General features: G+C 45.4%; 1 protein-coding gene across 3 annotated transcripts in view; it reads left to right on the top strand.

Annotated features, from left to right (window-relative positions):
* Positions 1-9,966, top strand: part of USP10 (ubiquitin specific peptidase 10) — a 72,659-nt gene extending 62,693 nt beyond the window's left edge. For all 3 annotated transcript variants that reach the window (XM_077891046.1, XM_077891047.1, XM_077891045.1), the window contains 4 exons: positions 1,724-1,889; positions 4,905-5,049; positions 6,783-6,848; positions 8,939-9,966. In XM_077891046.1, coding sequence (XP_077747172.1) covers positions 1,724-1,889; positions 4,905-5,049; positions 6,783-6,848; positions 8,939-9,126 — 565 coding nt within the window. In that variant the 3' untranslated portion in view covers positions 9,127-9,966. The remainder of the gene's footprint in view (positions 1-1,723; positions 1,890-4,904; positions 5,050-6,782; positions 6,849-8,938) is intronic.
* The last annotated feature ends 321 nt before the right edge of the window (positions 9,967-10,287 follow it).

Here is a 10,287-nt window from a genome sequence, read left to right on the forward strand (position 1 = left end):
AACAAGTCATTTCTGTGCTCTTCACTGTGAGCTAGAGCCTGTGGGCCCCTTTCTATTCTGGAGTCTTTCCACACCAGCCCTGTGGTCAGGTGTGCTCTGGGGAACACCCAGCCCCAGACCGCGGCCTCTGTAACTTGTTTTTGCCAGATGCAATTCCTTGGGCTGGGCTGTTTTGGGAAGGGAAGAGGGATCTAGGTCAGGCGACAGCAGGGAGAGAAGGCTGTCTTACACCTTTAGCTCTGCATTAGACCTCTGATGTTAGCATTCTTGAGCCAACCCCTTAGGGACAGGAGAGCGGATGAAGGAATATATATATGGGTATAACAGCAGCGCCATACCTGTGCATAGGTGGAATATCAAAATTGCAAGGCCCCTGAGGCCAGCATTCCCAAAGAGTCCACACTTAGTTTGTGAATAACCAGTGGGGGAAAACCAGAATCCACTTGGGAGAAATTTCTAGCTTGGCTTGCATGGCTCTGCCAGGCCTCTAGCCTCGGTGGGCTTTTTATTTTGAAATTGATTGTTGATATTTTTGAGAAATGATAAAGCAAAGATAGGAATTATTTTTTATGATTTAGGAAACTTCTTTCCTGTATGCAGTAGCCATCATTAAGCACATACCCTTATACAGACGGCCAGAGGTTTTTCTTTTTAAAATTCACCCTTATTGCATTGGCTGGGTTTTCACTTCCCCCAGAAAAACCAGCACCTTTCTTCACCTTTCCCCTCAGGCCAGGTGAATAAAAGTCAGGCTATTGGAGCCAAGAGGACACTTCTTGATTCCATTACCAGTTTTAATCACTGCTGCTGGCACTGCTATTCTTGGAACCTGGGGAATGGCCGTTGCTCCCAAGTTTGTACACTCAAAGGAAGGGAACATGAAGATGGGTCTTTATACCACATTTTAGGAAAGCAGCATGTGGACACAAAGCCCTAGGCAGAAAGCTTTTTGCTCTTCACGGCATCTTCTCTATAAAGGCTGTGGATACCGATGCACATCCATTGATTCCACTCGTAAACTAGGTCACTCAGACTGCAGAAATGGAATTCCTTGTTGAGCTCCTGGAATGTTTCCTTGCTGGGCCTAAATGAAAGATGGGCCGAGCACACAAGTTTTACTCAGAAAAACTTAGAAAAAGAAAAATGAAATGAAAAACCAGCTAAGAAAACAAGGGTGAATTGGCATCCTTCTTGAGGGTGGTAGGTAGCCTTGTTTCCTGGAATGTTAACTTATTTTTTATTACACATCCTGCTCCTCTTCTTTTGTAAGTCATTTTTGTAGGGGGGAAAATGCCGTTAAAAATACTCTGTTTACCTTGGGGTTTCCTCTGTTTTATTAGAACAGGCTCTGATACTCTGAGAAAGTGGAGTGTCAGCATTTTGAGGCCATGGCAGGATAGATGCATTTATTAACTGGTGTGTTAAAAGTGTGGAGTGGAAGTGAAGGAATCTGGAAGATGAAGTCTGTTTTATTCTAGTGTGCTTGTGCTGGGAAAACTATCAACTGGTGGATAGTTGCTAGAAATACTTAGGAGGTGGTATTTGGCAGGATTATTTTTAAGTTCAGTATATTTTTGGCTTTTCTGTTCTCTCTGGTCTTCTGAAAATGATTCTGAGCAATCTCATTTTCAGTGTTAATGCCTCTTCTGCTGCTGGATCATCTTAAGGGAGAGTGGGAAGGAGTGGTCTCTGACGGTTGTCTGTTTTTGTCTCTGCCTCTCAGGTCTGTGGTTTACCAGCAGAGTTCAAAGGAGTCGGCCACTTTGCAGCCATTCTTCACCTTGCAGCTGGACATCCAGTCTGACAGGATCCGTACGGTCCAGGATGCATTGGAGAGCTTGGTGGCAAGAGAATCTGTCCAGGGTTATACCACGAAAACCAAACAAGAGGTACACTCATAGCTGATCGTGAGCATTTGTGCTAATGCACCACGGTCTGCCTCTTAAGCCTGTTGCCTGTTTTAGACAGAGGGTTTCCATGTTTTTAGAATGAAATGGTTGAAGCAGATGCTCCCAGCCAACCTCCTTTACCTCTAAATCATGTAACCCAAGATAACGATCGCTTGGATTATTTATCCTGAGCTGCATTTAATTTTCTGGTAGTCTAATCATGATGTGATAACATCAGTACTACCTCTGACAGAGGCCACATAGCTTCTCTTTACAGCCCTGATGTCAGAGCACAGTTTGATGAGATTAGTTGGGATAGAAAAGAGATTCCAAATGTATCTATTTTGCATTTGATTATGGGGTTTCAGGGACATCGAAAAATAGAAAGCTGTTTTCATGCCTGTTAGTCTTTAATTTGATCTGAAAAAGATAAAAGTCTTTGAGTCTTTTAGTGTTCAGGAGTGAGGGGAAGCAGATAGCTTCATGGGGTGTGCTTGTCAGCCAAGTCAGGAGAGAGGGAGAACACTCTGCTTTTGGAGAGCTTCCTGGTTCCTGGGATCCAGATGTGCCAACTGACACCCATTTTCCACTCCATGGTCGAAGGGGTCTTCTCCTTTGTCAAGACCGTGCGGGCAAATGCAGGCTAAGGTATGGGTAGCACTTGTTTGAACAGTTCTAGCATCCCTGGGGAGCCTGATGTGAATAGGCAGGGTGTGGCAGCTGAAGGGGCACGAGGAGTAGAGAGTGCCAGCACCTTACGGTGTGAGCTACCCTGGTCGGGCAGCTTGTGCCAGGAGAGCAGAGCAGAGGAGGACGTGGAGACGTTCAGTTCATCTGGGGCCTCCTGCATGGCTGATCTCCCTCTTGGGAGATCCACACATAATTACGCCCAGTCCTTCACCGTGTTTTCTGACTTGCTCCCCATGGGCAATTTTGTTTAAAACATAAAAGTGGTAGGAATGAGAGACAGATTCTTGGCACTTGGCTTAAGGGAATAAGCGCAGTCTGGTGGTGGAACTTAATGAGCGAGAAAGTGGGTATTTGTTTTCGGGGAGGTTGGTTGGTGTGGCTGAGTTGTGTACTTGGCTCATTCTGTGGCAGCAGTGGCTCTGAAGGTGGAGTCGTTGTCCTGGCCCCTGTGCCACTCTCCTTGCTCACTCTCCTGTGGCCACTCATAGGGGTTGGTAAGCATTTAACCTTGCAGGGCAGCTCTCCACCTTTCTCCAGGCTGTGAGAAAGCCAGCTCACTTGCCAGTTTTTCTTTCTTGTTCCTGCTGCAGTTAGCTGTGGACTCTGGGGAGGGCACAGATCAGATAGCTGGGGAGAGTGTGAAGATGAGGATGTGGATTAGGTGGCTCGTTTTGGATAGCAGGTGGAGGAAGGATGCAGGAGAGAAGAAGCATTTTGGTGGAGCCTTGAAGAAAATGAAACACTCCATGATGAGGGTGGTGTGTTACCAGATTAAGAGCGAAAACACTCAGAAAAGCTGATGTTTGAGAGAGGAAGATTTTGGACAGCTTGTATGGGGTGGGAATATCTGGAAAGAGCAAGTATCACGTTTTCTGGAATGTGAATTCTTTTAAATTTACTTTCTAAAATACTGAGTTTAATGTTCCTGTATTTTAAGGTCATAAGGTTTTTTTTTTCCTGTGGGAGAATGATGAAGGTGCATGGGAAAATATTATGTAAAATACTTACTGTATAGAAAAGGTCTGGTTTTCTTGGGCGAAGAAAAGTGTCTCAGTTTGTCTGGAAACCGAAAACACACAGAAGAATTTCAGATTAGCCACTTAATTAATTGCCTGAAAGCTTGAGGTCAGAATCTTGGGTTGCCAGTCCTGAGAAGCATCCTAGAGACACGTTTGTCCAACTCTCGATTCACAAATGAGGGAGCTGGAGATCACTTGTCAGAATCCCGGTTTTTAACTGTTGAGCTGTAGCCACACTTCTTCATTGTTCACATGTTCTTGTTGGCTATGGAGACCCCAGGTTGCAGACACAGGATAGGAATCTGGAGACATGTTGGGTGGTCCCACCCTTGGGATCGGAATCTGGGTAGGAAGCCAGGTGCCCATTAAGATCCCTCCATCCAGATGTGTATGTGGTCTTCTGAAAGCTTTCTTGGTTTCTTATCTCTTTTGGATTGTGACTGAAACAAATATTTCTACCAAAAGTATCCTTCATATAAATACAGGAAGCATCAAAGTGTTTATAAGTACAAGGAGCATGGGCAGCCCTGATGGCTCAGCAGTTTAGCGCCACCTTCAGCCTGGGGTGTGATCTGGAGACCCGAGATCGAGTTCCATGTCGGGCTTTCTGCATGGAGCCTGCTTCTCCCTCTGCCTGTGTCTCAGCCTCTCTGTCTGTCTGTTATGAATAAATAAATAAAATCTTAAAAAAAAATAAGTACAAGGAGCAGTAGGATAGTAAACAAGGGGAATAAGAATTGTTTGCAAGGATGTGTTTTAATGAAAAGCAGCATTCATTAGACCTGTGAAAACATGTAAGGAGCATATAAGTTGATAAAACTGAAACTTATAAAAACTAATGGCTAGAATTGATAGCTTTTTGGTTATTAAGAACACCCATTTCGAGCTCTGGCCTTAGTTTGATTAATGCTATGGGACTTACTAAAGAAAGCATGTTAATACATACATAATGCAAAATACTGCTGCTAAGTTCGTTTTTAAATTTTTGTGCCAGTTCATGAATGTCATAAAACAAAGGTTCTGAACATGGAGTTCACCCACAGGCTCAGGGATCCATGGGATCTTCTGCAATTGTGTTTATAGGGATGTATCCTTTTTTCTCAGAGGAATGTCAGTAGCTCTCAAAAGGCCCTTGAGCAGAATGTTAGATTATCAGAAGCTCCCTGAACCCAGCAAGGGTTGAGCAGTGCTGCCCTGGAACCTCAGGCCATGGGCCCTCAGAGGGGGGCCTTGTGTGACAGGTATGCATCTGCTGCATGAAGTGTAAAGTGAGGTGTGTCCTGTCCTGCTCTGCCTTGTGCCTCAGGTGGAGATAAGCCGACGAGTAACTCTGGAGAAGCTCCCTCCTGTTCTTGTGCTGCACCTGAAACGGTTTGTTTACGAGAAGACTGGTGGATGCCAGAAGCTCATAAAAAATATTGAATATCCTGTGGACTTGGAAATCAGTAAAGGTAACACACGTGGGGAGCGAAAGCATTCATGGTGACAGTTCTCCTGGGAATCAGTGAGCATGGCTCTTAGCGTTTCTCTGTAATGTCGAGAGTAAGGAAGTTCTCTGTCATGACTTGTTGGTTTTAAATTTCTCAACTTACAACAGACCTTGGTATTAAGATTGGCACCAAAGTAGCTCTTGAAAAATAAAGGCAAAAATGAATAAACCATATAATCCTACTAAGTTAGAAAAAGGAGATTTTTGTTCATCAAAGTGAGCACCATTTTCCTAGAAATGTTTTATGGGTTAGTGGTACAAAACAATTTTCTTTTTACTAAGTGTTAACTGCCTAGAACAGCCTGGTGAAATGAACTTTTTCAGTGAAGTGAGAGAATGTTGCCCATAGGCCACTGGGGGTCCCTCCAACCTCACATTGCAGTGACACTGGGTCAGATCAGTGGCATTCTCTCTGCCACAAGCATCTGTCAGGTACTCAGAGCTCAGCAGCATCAATGATTTTCACCAAAGCCTCAAGTTCAGGTTGTCTTGGTGAAAGCACAGCTTAAAGAGGAAAACTTTCCTTGAAAGCTTCAGGATTCGTGAAAAAGATGCTGTGTGGTTCTGGGCTTGATTGGGAACAAACTAGAGGCTTGTTCTAGTCAACTGGGAAACAGGAAAGAGATTGTGGGAATGTCATCTCTGGGTTTTGCAGAGGAACAAAGCTGTTGCCTTCCCCTCGTCTTCCATCCCTGCCACACAGTATTGCCACATTCCACTCCTTCCCAAGCCTGCTGACCAGAATCCCAGACAGAGGAGCTGCATTTCCATAGCCAGTCTTCAGCTGCTAGCTCTGACTCCTGTCCCAGGGTATTGTCCCATCCACCTTCACACTTTGAACTGCTTCATTCAAAGGCAGCACATTTTCCTGATCCCATTTGAGAACCAAAGGAGAAGGAATGCCAGCTGAGAATCATATACTGGGTCGTCCATGCTGTTGTGCCTTGGCTGTCAGGGAATGAGGAGCACAGGCTGAGCCCAACAGGGCAGCCTGTGCCCTGTACTCCTGCAGCTTCCCTCACGCCCAGATTACCTGTCTGGACTGACTAGACGGATTTTATGTTTATATCTTTTCTTGTTAGATGTATTTTTAGATCACCTGCTACCTTAAATGCTTTCTAGAAAGAGAAATGAGTTAAGGGAGGACCAGAGACCCTACCCTGGTGTGGGTTGTGGGTGGGGGATGGGAGGGACCAGCCACTCATGGCTGTGACAAGGGTCCATCTGCAGAGGGACCGGGGGCCCCCGAGGACAGGGCTGCCCACCTGCCCAGCTGATGGGCCATTGCCTCTCTGGTGAGATCGTCGGACTGTCACACAGTGCAAGTTTTGTGGTCTTATGTGTAAAACATTTCGTTCTTAGGTTTCCTGGGGCTGTTTTATTTCTAAGCGGGCAGCTTTCTTCTTTTCCAAATATCTGCTTTTAAGGGGTTTCTAGCATGAGCTCCTTGGGACCGGTATATTCTTTCTGAACGGACTGGTTGCTGGTTATGTGCATTGCTGTACCATGAGGCTGGTCCCCCACCCCCCACCACAGGCAGGGCTTGTGCACGTGAGGGGATACAGTGGGGTTGGTTTTCCTGGTCTGCCAGGTGGCGGATGTGAATGGGGACCATTGTCATCTCTTTGCTCTGTCATTCTGAGACTTTCTTTAAGTGCTTTTATAGATTGCAGCTGTTGGTATTTTGTTTTTCAGAACTGCTTTCTCCAGGGGTTAAAAATAAGAATTTTAAATGCCACAGAACCTATAGGCTATTTGCAGGTAAGTAAATTTGTATATTATTTCCTTATTAAAGTAGTGATAAAATGCCACCTAACAGAGAGAATAGACTCCTCTACTGGTGTCCCCATGGACTTGATAATTCAGTAAATCTTTGGAAAATATGTTTGTCTTGACATTCGATGTTTGGAATAGGACAGAATTTTTGGCTCTAAGCAGGATCCAGTCCTCATTCGGCATCATTACTGTCTTTGAGTTAGACGTGTGAATGTGAGGCCACTGTGCTGGGTGGTTGGAGGTGTGACCCTTCCTGCCTCAGTCATTCTCCCTGTGGGGGATGGTGAGCGAGTCTGTGCTGTTGCTCCGCCACATGGCTTTCCACACTGCGCTGGCTCGCCCCCGGCTCCTGGGCTGCTGCACACTGGCTTGGAGCTCTCTGAGGGGGGACGATGGCACCCCCAGCCCCAGGACAGGGACCCTGACACCCCTTATCTCTTGGCCCAGCACTTCCCCTGGCACCTTCTGTCCTTCCCTCCATCCTCCTTCCTTTTTTATAGCCTGAGTCTTCTGGGCCTTTGAGGTTTTGTATCTCTTGGTAGTCATTGCTTGTAACAATCACATGTGCTTTCTATTCTTTTAGAATTTTCTAGCTTCTTTTGTGTTGGCTTTGGTGAGCCTATTTGTAATTTAAAATAACATTACCGTTTATTGACCCTCACACATTTATTGAAACTTTCTACTAGCTGTGGCCACAGGCCTGGAGCGGGCTGGCCCCTACCTAGGGGGGACCCCAGGCACCAGAGCCCAGTGACATTCCCACCAGCCAAGTATTGTGGCTCTCCAGTCAACTGTCTTTTTTGCCTGTGGTGGTGGCCCATAGTTTGCCTGGCCACATTGCCGGCCCCCGGATGTTTCCCTCACCCAGGCTCCTGTTTGCTGCCTGCGTCTCTCAGCCCTCCTCCTCACAGAGGGGAAGACACAGCCTTTGGTGTCTTTAGATGACTTCACTGGATTTTCCAATGATTGTTTTAGGCCTTTGCCTAAGGCTTCTTGATTGAATTACAGAATTTTTTAAATTTTTATTTATTTGTTTCTTAAAGATTTTATTTATTCATGAGAGACACAGAGAGGGAGAGAGGCAGAGACACAGGCAGAGGGAGAAGCAGGCTCCATGCAGAGAGCCCAGCATGGGACTCGATCCTGGGTTTCCAGGATCAGGCCCTGGGCTGAAGGCAGCGCTAAACTGCTGAGCCACCTGGGCTGCCCCAGAATTTTTTTTAAGTAAATAACAGGTGATATTTTTTATTATTATTCTGGCATTATTTGTTAATAACAAACATAGAAAATTAGCACTTTTTTCAAATGGAAAAGGGGTGATGACTAGGGCCTTGTCAGTGGGACTGCTGCACACACTGCCCACATCACAGCCCTGCTATTTATCCCTCCTGTGGCCAGTGCGGTCACTCATTGTGATGAGAGTCACAGAAAACCTAGAGTTCTTGTGTTTTCATGTTTTTTTCACAAGCCTATTCCCACATCCCCTACTCTTTTTGCTCTGCCCATCTTATTGTGATATGACCCACTAATTATTCCTTCTAGTGCGAGTGTTTAGGTTTTTCTGTTTTTTCACCAGTATGACATCTTTGAGATTTACATGATCTTTTAAGAGCAGTATAGAAGTGGGATTGGCTAGATCAAAGGCATGAGCCTTTTAGGTCTCTGGGTGACATTTCTGGAGGTTAGTCAGTGTGCGTTGCTGGCAGCTCTGTGGGTCTTTTGTACTACGTCCCCATGTACTCTCTTCAGCGATGGATATGAAATGGTGGGCAGCCCCTCACCTGAGAGGCTGGCATGTAGGACAGCCCCACTGAACTGGCATCTCTTTTGTTTGTGAGGCATTAAACATTTTAAACATGTCATTAATACACACATGTGACTTTTTCTTGTAAATTGTGCAGGATTTTTGATTATATGACATTCCCTTGTGTAGTGACATCTCTGTCCCACCTGCCTCAATAAAGTGTGTCACATACAATGGCTTTGGCGGGGTGGAGGGGAGGTTGTCAGGTGGGTGCTCCCAGCTGCTGGTGTGCAGTTCTCTCACCAGGGCGCCTGTGGGCCCTCTCTCGCAGTGGTCTACCACCATGGCAGCAGTGCGACGGGTGGCCACTACACCACAGACGTCTTCCAGATTGGCCTCAACGGCTGGCTGCGCATCGATGACCAGGCGGTCAAGGTGATCAACCAGTACCAAGTGGTGAAGCCCACTGCGGAGCGCACAGCCTACCTCCTGTATTACCGCCGTGTGGACCTGCTGTAGCCGCCTGTACGCTGTGTGCCCAATGCCCGCTTGCAGACACTGATTCCCTCTGACTTCCTCCCTCTCTTTAGCGGCTCTCTAGAGAGAAACTCTTTCTCCTTTGCAGAAATGGGCTAGAATGGAAAGCAGACGCCTCGAGGTTTGTGCGCAACAGTTCACATTGACGTCTACCTTCCAAATCAAAATCATTCGGTTCAAACAGACTGTCGCTTGATTTAAGAAAATACACAAAACCCATGTTTCTGAAATAATGCTGATTCCTGAGTAAGAAGGGGGACTTGCATTTGATTCCCAGTCTAATTGCTTAGTAGAATAAATCCTGCACCAGCAACACTTGTAAATTTGTGAAAATGAATTTTATCTTTCCTTAAAAAATAAATTTTTTAATCCATCACACTTTCCTTCCCACCCTTTAGTTTTTGATAATGATAAAAATGAGCCAGTTATCAAAGAAGAAATAGTTCTTACTTCAAAAGAAACATAAATACAAAAAATAAGTTGCTGGTTCCTAACAGGAAAAATACATTTTAATAATTGTGCGATGAGAAGCTGCTTACGTACACATTGCAGATCAGATATTTGGAGTTAAGATGTTAGTCCACATAGATGGGTGATTGTAAACTTTATTGCCATTAAAAGATTTCAAATTGCATTCATGCTTCTGTGTACACGTAATGAAAAATGGGCAAAATAATGAAGATTGATATTTCCCTAAGTCGCTCTGTTTAATTCTGCTGTCTACTCTTCTATAATGCTGCGTCTCTAATTGTACACAGTTTAGTGATCTCTAGGAGTACAGAAGTTGTCGCCCATCAATAAAAATCACAAAGTTGGTTTAAAGCTGTACGTGGTGTTTCTTTGACTGTAGATGCCTCTTCCAGTCGCTGGAGTTTCGGTGAGCACCAGGACACCTCCAGAATTACAGCAAGCCCTCCAACCACATGAACCAAGACTTGGGTTGTGTGCTTGTTTAGTATCTCTAACATTAATTACTAGTTATTTGGGGAAATGGGGTTTTTTAATCTTCTAGTAGCAGAACGGGAGGTAAAGTGTCCCTGTGCTGTTCTGTCCCCAGTGTGGTCAGCATCACCAGAGTAGTGGCTTTCGATTGTGGCTGAACATTGTGCTGCTGGGGCACCTTAGCAGCGACTCGGATGCCAC

Source organism: Canis aureus, chromosome 3 (genome assembly GCF_053574225.1).
Source record: "Canis aureus isolate CA01 chromosome 3, VMU_Caureus_v.1.0, whole genome shotgun sequence".
Classification (NCBI taxonomy): Eukaryota; Metazoa; Chordata; class Mammalia; order Carnivora; family Canidae; genus Canis; species Canis aureus.